This window comes from Prionailurus viverrinus, chromosome C1 (genome assembly GCF_022837055.1).
Source record: "Prionailurus viverrinus isolate Anna chromosome C1, UM_Priviv_1.0, whole genome shotgun sequence".
NCBI classification, from domain to species: Eukaryota; Metazoa; Chordata; class Mammalia; order Carnivora; family Felidae; genus Prionailurus; species Prionailurus viverrinus.
Window position 1 is genome coordinate 190,617,481 of NC_062568.1, and position 19,536 is coordinate 190,637,016.

Below are 19,536 nucleotides of genomic sequence, written 5' to 3' on the forward strand. Positions count from 1 at the left end.
GAGGGAGCCCGAAGCTCCATTAATCAAGTTAAGCAGAGCCGGTGGTGCGCACGGCCGAGCCGGCCCCTGCCAGATGCCTCCCACCCTCTCAGCAGAGCGGTGCTTCAGACTGCACTCCACTTCCTGCTCTGGCAACGGGGATCGGGGCCTCTGGCAGCCCTCTAATCATCCTGGTGGCAGACGGAGCATGTCTGCGGCTTTCTCTTTTTATCCTGTGAGTTCAGAGAAAGTAAATGCGAGCCCGATTTCCAAGAAGGGGAAGGTAACAGTAAGTCAGTCTGTGAACCCTGCTGTCTGCCCACCGCTCCCCGCCCCGCACACTGCTGCCGCCATCTCCCTTACCTCCCAGAGGCCGCCAGGCCCAGAAGCAGACAGATGTGTCAAGGATCCGGGTCCCGGGCATTGGAGGGTTGGCACCGCCTGAGGGGGCGGCACCGTGTGCGCTCTGAATCCTGGCTAGGAGCCCCTCTGGGATCCAGTGTGTTGGGGGTGGGGGGTGGGAGCGGTCAGCAGATACTAGCATTCCAGTGCTGCCTGTCTGCTCCCCTCCCCCAAGCTTCCCCACCTTCTCTCTCCTCACCTAGGCAGCACAGATTTTGTGCAATGACAAGGAAAGGGAACATTCAGTGCCAGGCTTTTAATTACAATTGCTTCAGGCTGCTGGCCTCCATGCCAAATGGCCACATGGAGAGTGTTCTATCACACCAGAAAGCCAACGGAGTCCAGTCTATGGAGTGTGCACCGGGCGCCTGGTGAGGACGGGGCTCTGTTCCCGCTGGGAGAAGGCTGGATGGACCCAGATTAGTTCGCACGGGCCTCAGAACAACTGGGCTTTAGCCGGAGCCACTCGGCCAGATGGGAATGCCTGCCGGGACCCTTACAGCAGACTCCAGGGAAGGCCTGTGATTGGGTGGGAGGGGGATCTTTGGGAGGAAGGCCAGGCTGCGGAAGGACGATGGGGATGGATGGTACCGTGGGGCACAGCCACTCGAGAGGAATATGATAATCCTATCCATGACACTTCCCAATCTACAAAAGGCTTTCCGCTTTCTCGAGCATGCTTAATCCTCCCATCAATCCTGCTTAGGAGACAGGGCTCAGAGAAGGGAAGTCACTTGCCCAGAGTTAAACAGGCAGAAAACCAGGTCTGGAGCCCCAGCCTCCCCCCTGCATCCAGCAGTCTCCACGAGGAGGTGGGTCCCCCAGGAGCCAGAGGAGCAAGCCCAAGGCTTGCACACCCTGCCGCCACCAGGGCAGCCCTCGCTCAGGGCAGCACCGTGGTGACACTGGTGAGCACCACGTGCTCAGGGACTTTGGAGACGGAGCACCGGCTGTGCAAGGAAAAGGACTTGTGGCTGGCAGAGGAGCGGGGGCTGGGGGCCTTCGGAGAGCCGCAGGGACCCAGGCCAGGCAGGCAGCAGGAGAAGGCGGCCTTAAACTGCTCCCGGAATTTGCCTTGGTTGGAGACAGAAGACACAGCCATAAGGAGATGGACGAAGCAGGAAGGGCCTTGGGCCCAGGGACACCCACGCAGCTCCAGCCAAGCTGCCTGTGAGGGGGCGGGAGGGCGGAGCAGAGCTGGGATGGAGAAAGCCCGAAGGCGACCTCGTCACTGCCAGGGAGAGTGAGGACAGAGGCCCTGGAGCAGTTCCCAAGGAGAAATGCAATTTTCATCTGATTCCTTGACTGCGCTCTGGCTCTGAGCCGGGCTCAAAACGTGGTGTCTGGCTTAGGGGCCTGGGGCCACCTCTGCCCTCCTTGGTGAGTAGGTGGAGGGGCTCAGGCCCCCCAGCCGGGGCTAGGCTTTCCCTACCTGTGCCCCATGGTGATGGAAAGAACAGCAGCAGCCTGCACAAAGCACGGTGCCGGGCACCCCTGCTTCCCCCCCGCCCCCCTCTCATCCCAGCACCCTGAGAGGCTGGCAGCTTTTATCCTCACCTCACAGGGGAGCTGCATAGAGGTGCAGAGACTTGCCCGAGGTCACCCAGCCAGAGTTCAGGCCTGGTTCTCATTCCAGAGCCCTTCGCTTCAAGGGGAGGACAGAGTAGGGAAGGAGGGACTACCACAGCCACGTCGGTCAGCCAAGGGACACCAGGGAAATAGATTATGTCCGGAGCAGAAACCTCCTTGACCATGCTTCTGTGGGGCCCCAGTGGAGGGCTGGGCACACAGTAGGTGCTCAGTTAATGCAACCCAGACAGGAAATGCCCAGCAAGAAGTCTGCTGCCGCCTCTGCCGCAGCCCTTATCTCTTCTGTTCTCCCCTCTGAGCTCCGGGAATACTACTTCAGTCTCAATGAGGGTTGTGGTACAGACCCCTGGCCCCTCCTTCTTCAGCCTTTCAACCTTTTCTCAAAGATCACTTGTGCCCAGGCTTGAACAGCCATCTGGACCAGTTTGTTAGGCCTAGTTCTGGGGCCAGACGTCTCGTGAGCCACTCTTCTGCTGAACCCAGGTGGGTCCGAGGGTGGAGGTGTTACCATCCCGAGACTGGGAGGTCCAGCGAGGGGTGCGGAGGTCCCAGAGAGGGGTGCAGAGGGGAGTGGCCTGGGGTACGGCTGGGGGAGTGGAGATGCGGGGACTTCCAGAGAGGGGACAAGATGGCTGGTTTTGGGGGCAGGTGGATCCAGGGAAAACCCCTCTGTATTCTGGCCACTCTGCCTGTACCTGTCTAGCTGGGCATAGGGAAACCCTTTCCTGGCCCTGGGCCGTCTCTGCTGGTGACCCTCCCTTCCCCCGATGACTCGGTTACACAGTCACCTTCCCAGGCAGGCACTCCCGGCACCTCTTCCCACAGGCCTGGCTCCTTCTGGAGCCTGTGTTGGCCAGACCGGCGGACTGGAGGTCCCGCTGTGCAGGCACGAGGCGGGGGTGGAGGTGAGCTGGCCTAGCCCCTGCCTTTCCCACCCCCTCACTGGTCTGCATAATCTGTACAACTGGATCCGGGCCGCCGGTGGGAGTGAGGCCCGCCTTCCACTCAGACCAGGGCTCCTGGGCAGGGCCGTGTCTTTTCCTGATGCGGGTTCCCAGAGCAAGCTCACGACGATCCCCAGGAGGGATTAGGGGCCATCCCTTTATTCAGCCTGGATTGGGGGTTGGCAGCCTGTTGTCCTGGGCACCGCTGCCACCCTCGGTCGCCCCGCCTCCCCAGCCCACTCACCACTGAGGAAGTTGTAGATGATGGGATTGGCTGCGCTGTTGGCATAGACCAGCCAGTGGGAGAAGGTGAAGCAGGCGTAGACGGCCTCTCGGTCACTGGCTTGGCGGAACATCCCAAACACCCTAGGGCCGAGGGGACCACAGTCAGAAATGGGGTAGATGTGTGTGCATGTGTGCAGGTGGGGCAGGAGCCGCTACCCTCATCTAAAAGACAGGAAAACCAAGGCTCAGAAAGGGAAAGTGATTTGCCCAAGGTCACACAGCCCGGAAGCCGCCAAGCACAAACTCACACTGAGATCGGCTCCTGACAAGCAGCCCGCGCTTCTTCCCTGCACCCTGCGGCCCCTCACGTGCCAAGCCCCGTCTTCCCTCCGCTTCGAGCCCTGTCCCTCCAGACGCCTGTGGGGCCTCGTCCCTCGGTCTCTCCCTTCCTTCAGATCTCTGCCAGATGTCATTTCCTCAGATGAGCTTTTTTTTTTTTAAAGATCGTATCTTAAAACACACACACACACACACACACACACAACCGCACCAACTCCTGTCACCATCGCTCTCCTCTTTCCCTATTTTATTTGTCTTCATAGTAGTCTCACTGCCTGCCAGTACAATAGAGACTTATTTCTCTCTCCCGCTAGATGTAGCCTCCACGAGGGCAGGGACTTTGTCCTGTGGTCACTGTTCCCAGCCCCTGCGATCAGATGGCTGGGTGACTAGACGGAAGAATCTTCACAATAGCCCTGGCAGGCCAGGACTGTTATTATTCACGTTATACAGATGAGAACTTGAGGTTCGGAGGCTCGGAGAAGAGAGATGACCCACCCCAAGGCCACACCGTGGGTGAGTGCCCGAGCCGGTCTTCCTGCAAAGCAGAGAGAGCCCCTTCCTCCGGGCCCACACCCACCCCCCCTTGTGCTCTCACCTCTTGAGGACATTGAGGACACTGATGGGCAGGTAGCAGAGGGCAAACACCAGCAGCACCACCATCAGCATCTTGGCCGTCTTCCTGCGAGCTCGCACCTGCTTCACCTCGGCCAGGAAGGCCCGGGCCCGAGGCGGGGGCTCTGTGCTGGGGCCCTGTCCCTGGTCCTCCGACTGGTCTGAGGGCCGCTTCCAGTTCCTCACCAGGGCCGAGGTGGTGCCAGGGATCTGTCCAGCACACACAGAGATGGTGGTGGTGGGCGGAGCTCCCGGGGAGGGTCCTTCCCCTTTGCTGGGTCCCGCCCCCCGGGGTGGACCCTGGGGCAGGGTGCAGGTGGGCGAAGGGAACAAACGCTCTTGCCGCCATGCGAAGAAACCTAATATTCACGACGAAGACTGACACTCCGGACTGGAGGGTGAACAATGCACTTTCACTTTCCATTAGTTCATTGTGAGCCCACCCACAACGTGCCTTCTGGGAAGGTGTCACTGGCCCTTAGTTAAAAATGACGCAACTGAAACTCAGAGAGGCAGAAGACTCTAGATCATCAGCTCCTGTTGTGGGGGTAAGGGCGGGGGGTGAGTTGTGCCTCCCCCTGGCCTGTGCCTGACTGTGGGGAGGCCTGGGCAAGGGGTGAGCAGGTGGGCAGCTCGGAATGGCCTGGACCTCAGAGCACAGTCCCTGCCTAGGTCAGTGCCTGGAAGCCTACGAGCGTTGCAGGCTCCCGGAGCAGCCATAGATATCCTTGAAGTCTCACACCACTGGACACCTAGATCACCCCCCACCAGAGGGGCGCGGGGCTACAGCTCAGGAAACTGGGGGTCTAGGGCCAGCTCAGCCACCCGCGAGTTACGTGACCTTCCTCGATCGACTCGCTTTCCTTCTCTGAGCCTCAGTTTTCTCATCCATTAGATGAGCACAGTGACTCTCGCCATCCTGACTGGGGAGCTGTTAGGGGTGGATGGTTAAGTGCTGGCAGACTGCGGGCTGGTCACGTTCTGGTCTGTATCCTCTCATTGCCCAAGCACGGGACCCAGAACTTGGTCCTGCTGGTGCCAGGAACTTCTGAGCAATTCTCTCCCCCACACTCCACCCCAGACAGAACTGTTGGTCAGTTGAGATGGTTGTGAAGACATTCCTGCTACTAGAACGATGATTAGCTATTAGATACTGAAACTGATATTAGTCACTAGCCGGTTCCAGGGGAGGCACTAGCACTTCGGCCTTGACCTTGCCATGTCCCTAGGCCTTGCCTGTCTCTGGTTGCAGCCAGGATGGCATGTTCTGAAAGCACAGGACTGTCTATTCCCTTAGACCAGTACCCCCGTCCCCTCCCAGCCGGGACAGTGACACCAGAGTGGGCCTCACCTGGCGGCCCCAGAGCTTGCGGAAGATCTGGAAATAGGCCATGGCCATGAGGCCCAGCGGGGCCAGGTAGGTGACAATGAAGAAGCAACTGTGGTAGATCTTGGGATAGAGGTCATCTGTAGGGGTCGAGAGATAAAAGGGCTGGACCCACCGTGGGAGCGTCCAGATTGTCGTGCTTAGCAATGCCACCCTCCCCCAACTAGAGCCATGGAGCCCAAGCAAGTGGCAGGGCCTGATACAGACACCGTGGCAGAGAGACCCCGCAGCTGCCCGGCCTGGGGATGTCCATTCTGGAGGGACTCCTAGCAGATGTCTAGACTCGAGGAGGTACCCACCCTGGTAGGTGGCTGTTCTATGGCATCCGTGAAGGGGTTATACCCACCCTGGGAGGGTAGCCGGTAGAAGGCTACTCCAGGGTGTCCTTTTGGGAGACACCCACCCTGGGGGAGCCCACCCCAGAAGTACACGGACAGACACCTGCCCTAGGGGTATGTGCCCCAGAGGCGCCCACTTCAGCGATGCCTGCTCAAGGCTCCCGCCGTTACCTGCCCAGTGTTCATCACAGACCGAGAAGAGCCGGGTGCGGTTGGCTAGCTCGGGGAGCACGCTGCGGCATTCCATGACGGCGGCCTGGGGCACCATGACAGCCAGTGACACAGCCCAGATACCCAGGATGGAGCCACGGGCACGCCGGGCGGTGCTCTTGAACAACAGCGGGTGGCAGATGGCATACCAGCGGTCCAGGGCGATGAAGCTGAGAGTCAGCACTGCCACCGACACAGACACGGCCTGCCCCATGGGGATAGGACGTCAGCCTTCTGGGGGGCCACCCACAGACGTGGGGTGAGGGACGGGGCTCCAAGCCCCGAAATACCAGGCAGCCAGGGGTGGTGCGCATCCTGACCGCACCACTCACTGGCTGGGCGCATGTGGGTAGATCACTCACCCTCCCTGAGCCTCATCTGCAGGACGGGACCAAGTCATCCACCTGGAGGGATTCTTATGAGAATCCATGAAATCATGGATGGAAAACGTCCAGGTCGAGACCTGGCCCCTACTGGGTGCTCCTCGACGATGAATAATAACTTGGGCTCATGGAAACTACTCCGTGCCACTGTTCTCTTTATCCTCGCCACAACCCCGTGATGTGTACTCGCACCCCCGTGTCACAGATGATGACACTGAGGCACAGAAAGGTTAAATAATTTGCCTGAGGTGAATGTCCTCACCGCTCCCCCCCCCCCCGACACCCACCCTGTCTTTATTCTCAGGGTTGCCAGGATTAATCCATTGAGCGGAAGACCTGAAAACGACGGAAATCCGAGAGGCATTTCTCTCTGCCCAGGAGGCCATCCCTTCCCCGGGCCGTTAGGAAAGAGCCTCATCCTGGGAGGCAGACACAAGCCTAGGCCAGAGGTGAAGGTGGGCACTGCCTCCAGGAGAGCACCCCCCCTGTGCTCTGGGGTATGAGGAGAGGGTCGAGGGGTGCAGCTGAGGGGCCATTCTGGCCTCTGGTCAGCCCTCTTTCCACCCCACCAGCCCCATCTGGACATCCTGATTCCCACCTCTGGGGGAGGGAAGGCCCTGGCCAGGGATGGTAGGGGAGGGGGGATACTTTCCAGCGACCCCCACAAACCAGCCCCCTTGAAATCAAAGAACAGGCTCAGCGTGCATCTGCGTCTGTCACCACGGGCTTGTGCCTCTTTCCTCCACTGTGTCCCAGGCGCCTGGAGGTGACTGTACATGTGTCCACACATGGGTGTGTGTGTGGGGGGGTCTGCGGGTGTGACCAGGAGGGGATCTCTGCAGGGGGAGTATGTGGGGCTGTGTCTGTGTCCTCAAGTGTCAGGCCTCATGGCCTGTCCCCGCTGATAATAGAGAATGACAGTGCAGAGGAACCGAGCCACCGTGTCCTGTCTGAAAGGCAAGTCTGAGGGTCACTGAGGTCTAGGCAAGGCCGTGGTTTCTGGACTTGGGATGACAGAGGGGTGACAAGCAGCACCCGGGCAGAGCTCACCTGGAGATAGGGGATGACCTTGCAGAGGGCATGACCGAAGAGCCAGGACTCAGTGATGTCCACCAGCAGGCTGGCTGGCAGGCAGATGGCTGTCACCAGCACGTCAGCCAGGGACAGGTTGACAATGAAGTAGTTGGTGACCGTCCTCATGTGGTGGTTCCTCCACACGGCCAGGCAGACTGCAGGGCAGGTGGGGAGGTGGGAAGAAGAGGAGGAGGTGAAGCCAGGGGCAGAGCCACGCCCATCCTAGCCAGTGTCTCTCCCCCACCAACCCCCCCCCCCCACACTACCCAAACCATCTCCCACACTACCCAGCCAAGGGAAGGTAGGGGAGGGGGAGAGAGAGAAGTAGGCCTAGGACCCCTTCCAGTCCCCAAGGGAAATGCGCAGCACCACAGGAACCTCAACACCTACCCAGCGTGTTGCCCACCAGGGCCACAAGGAACACAGCCACGTAGGCAGCGATGAGGACCCACTCGTACTGCTTCGGGTACAGATAATCGCGCCACAGATAGCGCAGGAACTCGTCTTCGTAGTCAGGAGGCACCGGTGACGGTGACGGTTCCCCACCACCAGTGGGGGTCCCCGTCTGGGCCCCTGGGGTGGCTGAGGGCTCCATGAGCTCAGAAGCTGCTGCAGCCGAGGGGCATCCTGGGCTCTGCAGAGGGAGGGGAGCCCTGGCCTGGCCTCAGCCCACTTCCCTTGCACCTAGGTCTCTGGGGTCCCAGCCCCAAACCTCCTGAAGAAAGGAGGGGAGGAAAGAAGAAAGAACATTAGGAGTGTGCCAGGCAATTAGCATATAAGCTCCCTCTTAATTCTCACAGTGCTGTTAGGTTACAGTGAGCCCGAAATAGATGGAGAAAGACAGATGTGGCTCGCATCTCAATTTCATGCAAGTTGCTCTTGGGTAACTTACGTCGCCCTTTTCAGCCTCGGTTTCCCCATCTATCCAAAGGAGTAATAATCACCTGCCTCACAGGGCCACGGTGAGGCGTAGTGAGGTCTAATGCATGTCTAGGGCTTTACCCACTGAGGGGGGGTGGGGAGAGCCGGCTTCAGGGTCGCCTGGGGCTACCATTAGAGAACCCTGCTTTGCAGAAGCAGCTCAGAGGGGTTGAGCCCCTTGCTCAAGGTCACCAAACTACTATGCCAGGTCTGTCTGAATCCACCAAACACCATAGATTTGTGAGGGGAACCCATCTCGATGGCAAATGTTCTCTCCTGAGTCAGTTCACAGGCCTGAATTTTTTGGTTGAAAAAATGGTCAAGGGACGCGTTAGAGACCCAGGGCCCGCCCCCCGCCCGCCAGACCTGGACCCTCTCGGCTAGGATACACACACACACACACACACACACACACACACACACACACACGGGAGAGGTGTAGGGAGGAACCGACCACCTCCCCGGAAGCCAGAGAAGAGCCCCAGGCTCAGCTGCCAGGCCCCTCAGACCCCCGGGGCCGCGATGCGCCCCGACGGCCGCCAGGGGTCGCTGGGCCGGCGCGCAGGCCGCTCTCTCCATTCATAAATCGGGCCTCGCTCCCCGCCCCTCCTCTTTCGCTCAGACCCCTCCTTCCCAAGGCTGGGCAGGGACGACCCCGGACGTGTGTGGGAGGGTTGCCGGGCCCCGGTGACCGCTGGGGGGAGGGCGAGGGGGGCTCCTTCGTACCCTCTCCCAGCGCCGGCGAGCCCACTCCCTCAGCGGGACCTCCCTGCACCTCGGGCGCTGTGGGAGGCTGCGGGGAGTAGGTGGGGGAGCGAGGGCGCTAGGGGTTCTGCAGAAGCCTGCCGGGAGGAGGGCACTGCCTACTGGGGACCCCGCCTCCCAGCACCCAGGTTTTGCCCCGAGACTCCTGGCTCCCGCCGAGGGTCCTTTGGAACCCCCACCCCGGGCCTGGGGATCCCCCAAGCCCCGCACCTGTTGGCTCCGGGACCCTGGCGTCCTCGGCTGCTGGTCCCCGGACTTTGCACCGGGGACTCCGCCTCCCTGCCCGGAAGGTCGGGCTCCAGGGGCCCGGGCCGGGGGAGGGGTCCGGGGAAGCCCCCTCCCAAGGCTGCGCTGCCTGGGCTCGCTCTGCTGGGCGCGAGCCGCGGCTCCAACGCGGGCTCTGGCTGGGCGCGGGCTCCGCCGGGCTGCGCGCCGCGGGGAGTCGGGGGGGGGGGGCGGCCGGGCGGGAGGGGCCGGCGGGGAGGGGAGCCCCCAGCCGGTCTCGGCTTCACGTCGCTCAGCCCGAGACTGGGAGGGCGGGGGAGACGCTCGTTCCTCCTCGTCTGCCACTTCTTGCTTCCATCCCACCTCCATTCACGCGTCCGTCCGTTCATTCATACGTTCGCGTTCAGTCGGCATTTACGCCTCCGGTCCCTGGGCGTTCAGAGCGCACCTACTGTGTGCTGGCGGGCCCTGGGCAGCTTCGGAGGGCCACAGCGCGGAGGAGGGGGGGTCCCAGCGCCAACTCTCCTCGCGGCCTCACCTAGCTCACGAGGATGATGGCACAGGTGGGTCACAGGAGTGAGAGCCGGTGCCTGCACCGCCCCCGCGGCCAGGCTCCGGCTGCAGCTGCTGCAGTGAGCGCCCTCCTCGTCCATCTTGCAGCGCGCCCCCCCCCCCGCCCCGTTCTATCTGCCCCCCTCCATCCTTTTCCTTGGTACCTACTTTAACCCCCTCCCAAGATGGATGGATGGTAGGTGGGGGCAGGAAGAGGGAAGCCAGAGGGGCTGACTAATTCAACAAACACGTACTAAGCTGTGTGCCAGCCAATGAGCTAGAAAAACACAGCTGCCACTTGCATAGGCCCCGCCATGCGTGATCTCACTCATTCTTCAGGCCAATCCGGGGAGGTGGTTGCTATTGTCCCCATTTTCCGGATGAGGACACTGGACTCACTGGGTTCAGTGGCTTGCTCGAGGCCACACAGCAGAGGCAGAGGTGGGGTTCAGGCCTGTGATTCTCTCTGGGTTTACCCACCTCCTTGCCGGACAGAGGCGCCCAGGCGGGCTGGGGGTGGGAGGCTCCCAAGCCAGCAAATATGCTATCGCACGAGGATTGCTGTGAGGAGACCCAGAAGGACAGACTGCTTCAGCCAGGGCATCAGGACAGACTTCCTGGAGCGAGAACACGGGGACCTGAAAAATGAGAAGGTAGCCTTGCGAGGGGGATTGTGGTGGCCCCAGAGAGGGTTCCAGGTAGAGGAAACAGCAGGTGCAAAGGTATGGAGGTTGGGCGTTTCAGGAACCACAGGTAGGCCACGAGTGACCCCCCCGGGCATCAGGCAGCCACCTTGGCTGTGCCTGCCTCAGGACAGGACCTTTCTAACACATCAGATCCCACCATTCTCTGTCACCTTAGGAGACTCACACTCCTTTGCTCCCTGGAGGTGATTCCTGAGATGTAACCTCCATCTTCCCTGTGGCAGCCAAAGTCCTTTCTCAGAGGCCCTAGAGATGGACCATTAGGGCCCAGAGTGTGTGAGAGGGGAGCTGGAGGAACACAGGGGACAGGTCAGTGACCTTCACCTCCCCAGAACAGGAGGAGAAGTGAAGCTGACCCCATGGCACAGCACTGTCCCTGGGCAGGATGGGTGCCGGGTCATAGCGTCCCTATGGTTCTGGAGCTCTGTCCTGCCTTCCTGGGGTGCTGGCAGAGGCAGGGGAATGGATGAGGGGACTCGAGACAGAAGTGCCTGGTGCGAGTGCACACGCGTGTGTGTGTGTGTGTGTGTGTGTGTGTGCGTGACTGCGTATGCACCTGTGTACGTGTGTGTGTGTTTCTGTATTTAGAAGTTGGGGCTGTGAGTGTATGTCTGAAGAACCTAACATGTGACTGTGTGTGTGTTTGTGTCTCTGAGTGTGTGCGTGAGTGGAGAACAGGCTCTAGGGTGGTGACGTGGGGGTCACCTGGGTGGGATGTGTCTGTATGGGGCTTCGCTTTGTGCGGTTGTGTCCATAAGGAATGTGTGTGTGTGTGTGTGTGTGTGTGTGTGTGTGTGTAGGGGGTGTCTGTCTCTCTGTGTGTCTGAATGTGCAGTTGTGGCTCTGAGGAGCACGGGCCTCCCGGCATGTGCCCCTCTGAGCGTGGGAACGTGAGTGTGCGCATGCCTTTGTGTCCGCAGCACCGCGACTGTGTGTTTGTGGGGCTTGGTATGTCTGCCCCCACAGCGATGACTCATCTCGTCCCCCACGCTACCCACCCCCGCCCCCCGCCCATCTAGAGCTGTGATTGCTTGCTGTGGAAGGACTGGGGAGGGGCTACGGCGTGGGGTGGGAGCCAGATCGTGCGGGGACACTCAAGCACCAGCTGCAGCAAACGACAAGGTGCAGCTGGTAATGCGACAGGTAGAGACCCACGCAGACACCCACCCAGGCAGTGGGCCCCAGCGGAGTCCAGCACGGCCCAGGCTTAGAGCCCAGCCCAGAGCTTGGGATGCCATAGTCCGGGACCTCCCGTACCCCCTGGGCTGGAGTGAGCACGGGGCTCCCCAGGTGCCCCAAACCATTATACATGGGGTGCACATGTCGGCGTGGGGAAGGACTCGTGGCTGAGAATTCAGCTTCACAGAGCCAGTCTCAGCTCCCCTTAAAAGGGATCCCAAAGGCCAATCCTCTGTTCATCCTTGGGGACCCCAGAGACGGCTGCTCTCCAGGAGGAAGGATCAGGAGTGGTTCCTTCTACCCCCCAGGCAGCAATATTTCTCCCTATCAGACCCTGGTCAGGGAGGAGGCTTTGAGCCCCCAGGTCCCTCTGGAGTCTGGCTCCCTCAGCCATGGCCTGAGGAGAGAGGCCAGTTGTTTGCAGAGGTGGGCACGAGGGAGAGACCCCTGGGCAGATGCTCAGAGAAAATCCTGCGATACCCAGAGGGGCCAGTGACGCTCTGGAGGACCCACAAGGGGCTGTGGTGCTTTGGTCCTCGGGCCCAATAGCACTGGCCTCTGGCAACTCCTGGCCAAGCACCAGTGCCCAGGGGAGGCATCCAGGGACCTCATGCCCTCCATCTCCAGGCTGGGCACTCAGCCCTGGCACCCGCTCTGACCAGGAAGGAGCGGCCTGAAGCCTTTGCTTTGCCTGAGCTGTCTGTCAAACTGGTGGCCACATGACCTCTTTCCTGGAACCAGCCATCCCCGGCCTTGTTGATCTAATCCCGAACCTCTGAGCCACAGGTCCCTGTCACATCCATCTTTAAGTGCTATCCCTGGGCACCGGCCCCAGGTCTGCCTCCCCGTCCCTCTCAATTCCAGCGTGACTTACAGTAACCTCTGTCGGGCTAGGACTAGAATAATCGGAATGTAATTGGGTTTTCGACTTGCTGATGCTGCCACAGGCCTGGGTTGTGCATGGGAACACTCAGGGCAGGGCAGAGGTGCCTCTTAGGAGACCAGAAATCAGAAAACAGGCAGAGGTGTGTGCAGGGATGAGGGGTGGGCCAGCAGGGGCGGGGCCGTGGGTCCCAAGTGGGGGATTCTGAGCGCTGAGCCCGGCAGGCCACTGAGGAGGCTGTGGGGTTCGGTCCTCGGGCCCAACAGCACCGGGCCCTGGGAGCTCCTGGCAAAGCGCCATGCCAACGGGAAGGACCCAGGGACCTCATGTCTCCAGGCCAGATGCTCAGTTGTGCCCCTTCTTCACAGGAAGGGCTGGCCCTCCTTCAGGGTTTGGGTGGCTCGAAGGGGGTGGACATCCACTGAGAGAGCAGGGGCCCCAAGGCCCACCCAGAGCCAGGCATCCGTGGTGACTTCACAAGCTACAGAGCATCTTCAGGCTAGGGCAGGGGCAAAGACGGAAGGGGCTGGGCCAGAAAGACTTGGGTCAGACTCCTAGTTCTGCTGCTTACTGCCGTGTGATCCGGGACTAGTCACTTCGCTTCTGTGACAGGCTGGGTAGCGGCCCCCAGAGATGTCCGCATCCTGATCCCAGGCACCTGTGACACATTACAAGGCAAAAGGGACTTTCCAGATGGGACTAAATTCAGGATCTTGAGATGGGGAAATTAGCCTGGGTTATCCAGGTGGGCCCAATAGAATAACGGGTGTCCTTGTAATAGGAGGCGGGAGGGTTAGAAGGAGCAGATGTGGTGACAGAACAGAGGTTGGGGTGATAGCGCTGGGAGGGGCCGCAAGCCGAGGAAGGCGGGCGGCCTCTGGAAGCTGGCAAAGGCAGGGAACAGATTCTCCCCTAGAGCCTCCAGAAGGAATTCAGCCCTTACTTTTAGCCCCATTAGACCCAATTTGGACTTCTTGCCCCCAGAAAGAAATGTGGCAAGAAAAAAAGCTATGTTGTTTTAAGCCGCTCGGTTGGCAGTAATCTGTTATAGCAGCCCCAGGAAACTAATGCTGCTTCTCTGGGCCTCGTTTCACGGGTTCTAAGGGCAAAAACAGGAAGGTTTTCCGTATAGAGTCACGTAAGGATTCACTGCGGACAGGCAGGGGGCAGAGCAGCCGTGGCCGGGCGAGACAGAGACTCATACTTCCATACACACAGTATCTAAAAATAATTTAATATCGGGGCACCTGGGTGGCTCAGTTGGTTAAGCGTCCGACTGTGGCTCAGGTCATGATCTTGAGGTTCATGGGTTCGAGCCCCGTGTCAGGCTTTGTGCTGACAGCTCAGAGCCTGGAGCCCGCTTTGGATTCTGGGTCTCCCTCTCTCTCTGCCCCTCCCCTGCTCGCACTCTGTCTCTCTCTGGCTCTCAACAGTAAATAAATGTTAAAAAAATTTTTTTTTAATAATTTAATATTAAAAAAAAAATCAGAGTGGTCATCATGGGAAAAATCAGGGTTTTGTCAGATGTCCTTATGGCTATCTTGTCATTTGGTATTGCTTTTATTTTGAGTCACATATTGGTGCAGGAGCCTACTAGTGATCTTAAATCCTAAAGTTATAAATAATATTAGTTACAAACAAGGATCATGGTAAACGTGTGCTGATGTGGTTATTTTGACCCAGGAACGCACAAGGAAAAGAAAAGGAGAAGCCTGATCTTTCTGGGAGGGTGTGTGTACATATGTGTGTGTGTGTGTGTGTGTGTGTGTGTGTAGACTGAGTTGTTTTGTTTTGTTTTGTTTAACCATGATCTGAACTGCCAGACATTTGGGGAAAATCTTTAACAGGAGAACGACCAAGATAAACAGAAAAATATTCCAGAGGCAACTTGGGCTGGGTCTTGAGGGCTGACTAGGAGTTCACAGATGGGCTTTGAGTAGGACATGCTGAGTGGGACGGGGAGAGGAAGGGGTGCCTGGGTGGCTCAGTCGGTGAGCATGACCTCACAGCTTGTGAGTTCGAGCCCCGCGTCAGGTTCTGTGCTGACAGCACAGAGCCTGGAGCCTGCTTCGGATTCTGTGTCTGTCTCTTTCTGCCCCTCCCCTGCTCTCTCTCTCTCTCAAAAATAAACATTTAAAAAAAAAAAAGGAGGGGGAGAGAAAGAAAGATGGGATTCCAGGGAGACGGAGTAAGATGAGCAAAAGTGAGGGGTAGACACGGCCAAAGGTCTGTTCTGGGTCCACTGTCAATGCCAGTGGGGTCCAAGGGTCCTCCCTAAAAGAAGAGCAGCAAGAAACAGAAAGATGAATGAAAGAAAAGCTGACCTGAATCTAGGCTGAGGGGCTTGGGCTCCATCCCAAAGGCAGCAGGGTCCCTGAAGCAAGGTTGTGATGTGAATTGATCCACATCCGGGCCCTCCAACTTAAACACATTTGCAATGAATACAAAGCCCATTTTTCTCATCATAGGCTCAAATCACTAGGAATGAGATCAAGGAAAATCATTACCTTCAATTATCTACAGTAGCTATTGACTCTGGTATTAGAATACAGCCCCTGTAACGAAGACTCCCAAATGACAGTGCCTTAGGAAATGGAAGTTTCTTTTTTCTCCGCAGGCCATCCAGCGCCGGCTAGACGGGTTCTGCAGTCTTCGGGAAGCCAGAATATGGCCAGGGTAGAAGTGTTGTCACGGTCATGAGCACAGGTTCTGGTGCCAGACTGTCCAGGTTTAAGTGACGGGTCTGCCACTGCTGAGCTGCTGTGTCACCCTGAGCGTGCCACTTAATTTCTTTGTGCTTGGGTTTCTCCATCCATAAAATGGGGATACTATCTACGAATCTGAGGGAGGGAGCATAATGTTTTGCCAAAGATGTCTATGCCATAATCCCTAGAAATTGTGAATGTTATGTTATACGGCAAAACAAACCAAAACAAAAACAAACACAAAACAAAAAACAAACTTGGCAGAAGTGATTAAGACTCTCGAGTTGGGGATATTATCCCGGACTGCTCTGGTGGGCCCTATGCAATCACGAGGGTCCTTAAAGGAAGGGGGCAGGAAATGGAAATCGTAATAGGAGATGCGAGGATGGAAATGAGAGGCCATAGTGACAGGAGAAAGGACTTGGGAGCCAAGGAAGGCAGGTGACCCACTAGAAGCTGAAAAGACAAGGGAACAAATTCTCCCCTGAGTCTCCAGAAAGAAGCAGTTTAGACGACACTTTGATTTTAAACTTCAGAACTCCAGATCTGTAAGGGAAAAAAATCTGTGTTGTTCTGAACCACCAAGTGTGTGGTATTTTGTTACAGCAGCTATAAGGTGATGAATACACATCCTCATTAGGTTAAAGCACCTAGAAAACCACCATGACTAGGGGGTGCCTGGGTGGCTCAGTTGGTTAAGCATCCGACTTCAGCTCAGATCATGATCTCCTGGTTTGTGCGTTCAAGCCCCATGTTGGGCTCTGTGCTGACAGCTCAGAGTCTGGACCCTGCTTTGGATTCTCTGCCCTTTCCCTGCTCCCGCTCTGTCTCTCTCTCTCTCAAAAATAAATAAACATTAAAAAAAAACTTTAATTACAAAAAAAAAAAAGACCTGTTAGAAAACATAGTTAGAATATGTCTAAGTGTTAGCTATTATTATTTACACCAAAACTCTTGGCCTGGGTCAGAGATGGCCAATCACATCCGTATTCCAGCTAATGGACAGCCACATCAGTTCTGTTTGCATCCAGTTGGTCTGAATTTGGTCACCTGATCCCAGGTAGCTGCAAGGAAGCCTGGGAAAGATCCTGTTTCTCTGGATAGCCACGTGTCCAGGGAAACGCAGGGGTTCTGTGAAGGGAAGGAGGGGAGCTGGTTACTGAACTCACAGTGCCTGGCACCATGCCCAGCTATGAAAGATGAGAAGTTTAGAAAGGTAACTTCCCTCCAGAGCTCAGTTGGATACGCATTTTCCAGCTTTTCTTTCTTAGGCCATTCATTTCATGAAATATCTCTTGACTCCCCACTGTGTAAGATGAGACATCCTTTATCACACCTGCCCTCCCTCCTCCTAAATCTTCTTGCTAAACCACTACATTTGCATCTAGTTCTGTATCCATAATTAAAATGTTCTGGTTTTGTGTGTTGTCTGTCTCTGAATTTCAGAAATTGAAAATCAACAAAGTGTTTTTAAAAAATATTGTAGGGGCGCCTGGGTGGCGCCGTCGGTTAAGCGTCCGACTTCAGCCAGGTCACGATCTCGCGGTCCGGGAGTTCGAGCCCCGCGTCGGGCTCTGGGCTGATGGCTCGGAGCCTGGAGCCTGTTTCCGATTCTGTGTCTCCCTCTTTCTCTGCCCCTCCCCCGTTCATGCTCTGTCTCTCTCTGTCCCAAAAATAAATAAAAAACGTTGAAAAAAAATTTAAAAAAAAAAATAAAAAATATTGTGATTATGTAAACATTATTCTCTGCAGAGCTAACTAGCATCCGGGGACCCAGAAGGAAGGAACGGTAATCTTATGATTTAAATGCTGCTTGAAGGGAAATGCTCCAGGCTTCAAGTTCAAATGTATTTTCCTATACTCCCTCCGATACTCAAAGTCATGCTATATTTTAATTCACTTCATATCTGGACCACGACTTTCTTCTACGAGTTTTTGTTCTCCTGGAATTTCTAATTGCTTTTCTCTTTTCTTCTGGAGAAAAGAAACATATGCCTTTTTAATCAGGTCACTAAAATCTTCCAGCGTCTTAATTACATTATTTGTTGAATGAAGCCCATTTTCTTCTTAAAGACTTTTTCCTCCAAACCCGGACTTCCTGTTCTAATTTTGACTGATGGCTTTATGGACCTCTGGTATTTCTATTCGTTGCACTTGTGGGTAAATTCTACTGTTTGGTGAATCTGTTACCTCTTACTTGGTGTTTACCTCTGTTTTGCTGGAGGATATCTTCAAATAACATTTTTAAAGGGGGGTGCATGGAAGGAAAGTCTTCTGAAGCTTTGCATGTCTGAAAAAGGTTTTAAATTTGTCCTTACTCTTACTGAGTGGGGACATCAACCCACAGGCTTCGCTTTAGGGCATGTGGAAAGGAGGCAGACAGGCAAGCCGGCACCCAGGTTCTCACCCCGGGCCAACATAAGGAGGGATTTATTCTAGATCGCCAACACTCTGAATAGGAATTCTGGTCCATTTGAAAAAGATTGCTCAATTTCTTTAGAAAGGAGTTCTCTCTCACTGTTTAATCTACCCCCTCTCTGTATGTTCCTGATGTGTATGTGTTTGCAGGGGATTGTTGGTGGCCGAGGCTGGCTTGTTATTCGTTAAACAGGCCTTTCTTTGGTTTATTTTCTAATTTTGGTGATTCTCATAACAGCATCTCTATTTTTGCCATATCTTCTTACTGCCTGTATTAATATTTACTCTCTCTTTTTTTGGTATTTTTAATGGCTGAAATGAAACAGATCTAAAACTGCAGCTTCTGGAAGAACCATTTGTCCCTGCTGGTCTTGTACGTCTCCTCTCCTTGTACCTCTCGTGCCTCTCTTCCTTGACCTTGGTCTCTTGTCAGGCTTTGCATTTAAGAGCAGGGTCTCTGAAGACATCCTTGTTGATGGCAGTTTTGTCCAAGGGGATAGCCACAGAGTACCTTGTGGGCGTGAGGTGACTGTAGTTCTAAACTTTCACAGAACACTCGATCTTCGGCCTCTTGGTGATTTTCTTCTTGCTCATGGCAGCTGTCACTTTGCAGGGATCACGGGCAATTCCAGCCACCAGAGTGTGGCTGTAGGGACGGTCTGAGGTGCCGTCACCAATGTTCTTCGTGATGACTGGAGTAGCGTCCAGCCAGGACCAGCCCAACGTTTTCAGGTTACACAAACTTGCCCATCTCAACACCAGCCACTCAAGCCAACGGCAGACAGAATATTTACTTATGGTATGACTTTTGCTTAAACTGACTCTGCTAGTTATACCTATCAAATTGCATGTTTCATGTTAGAGTTGTATCTCTTGTTGTTTGTAATTATATAGTTGTATTTTCTAACCTATATTCCTAGGTTTTTTTAATGTGTGTTTTTTTTTTTTTAGAGACAGAGTGTGAGTGGGGGAGGTGCAGAGAGAGGGAGACTTAGAATCCGAAGCAAGCTCCAGGCTCTGAGCTGTCAGCACAGAGCCCCATGCGGGACTCGAACTCATGAACCAGGAGATGATTACCTGACCTGAAGTCGGTTGCTTAACAGCCAGATGCCCCCTATACACCCAGTTCTTAAGACAACAGAAGTTTAGGGGCACCTGGGTGGCTCAGTCAGTTAAACATCTGACTTTGGCTCAGGTTATGATCTCATGGCTCGTGAGTTCGAGCCCTGCGTTGGGCTCTGTGTTGACAGCTCAGAGACTGGAGCCCGCTTTGGATTCTGTGTCTCCCTCTCTCTCTGCCCCTCCCTCACTCATACTCTGTCACTCTGTCTCTCTCTCGAAAATAAATAAACATTAAAAAAATAACAAAAGTTTTATTTACCACCAAACAGCATTCACAGCAATGGTGCATGTACCATACTTCGGGAAATGTTTCCTTAATTAATAATCATGTCGGTTACCCGTTAATCCATTGCCTGAGCTTTCTTTGCATTCCTGCCAAGGCCCTCCAAAGAGGTCTCCTTTCAATAGTGCCTCTCCTCCTTGGCTTGTTTCCGACATGCCAGGAAATGAAGTAAAAGAGTAATTATGGAAGGCAAAGTATCACTTTTGTTATTGGTGATGTAAAGTGATGGCTGTAAAGGCCTTAGCTTAGGGCGAGGGCTGTTAACTGAGCCTCCATCACTGCCTGGGGAAGCA

At 55.9% G+C, this 19,536-nt stretch overlaps 1 protein-coding gene and 1 pseudogene across 1 annotated transcript; both read right to left on the reverse strand.

Annotated features, from left to right (window-relative positions):
• Nucleotides 1-1,154: 1,154 nt before the first annotated feature.
• Nucleotides 1,155-8,081, reverse strand: HCRTR1 (hypocretin receptor 1). The gene is made up of 7 exons (XM_047872440.1): nucleotides 7,877-8,081; nucleotides 7,463-7,641; nucleotides 5,991-6,234; nucleotides 5,446-5,561; nucleotides 4,078-4,304; nucleotides 3,160-3,281; nucleotides 1,155-1,455 (listed from the first exon to the last, which is right to left on the reverse strand). The coding sequence occupies exons 1-7, from the start codon at nucleotides 8,079-8,081 to the stop codon at nucleotides 1,265-1,267; spliced, it is 1,284 nt and encodes a 427-aa protein (XP_047728396.1). The 3' UTR covers nucleotides 1,155-1,264.
• A 10,085-nt stretch (nucleotides 8,082-18,166) lies between these two features.
• LOC125173237 (60S ribosomal protein L27-like) lies at nucleotides 18,167-18,589 on the reverse strand (annotated as a pseudogene).
• Between the last annotated feature and the right edge of the window lie 947 nt (nucleotides 18,590-19,536).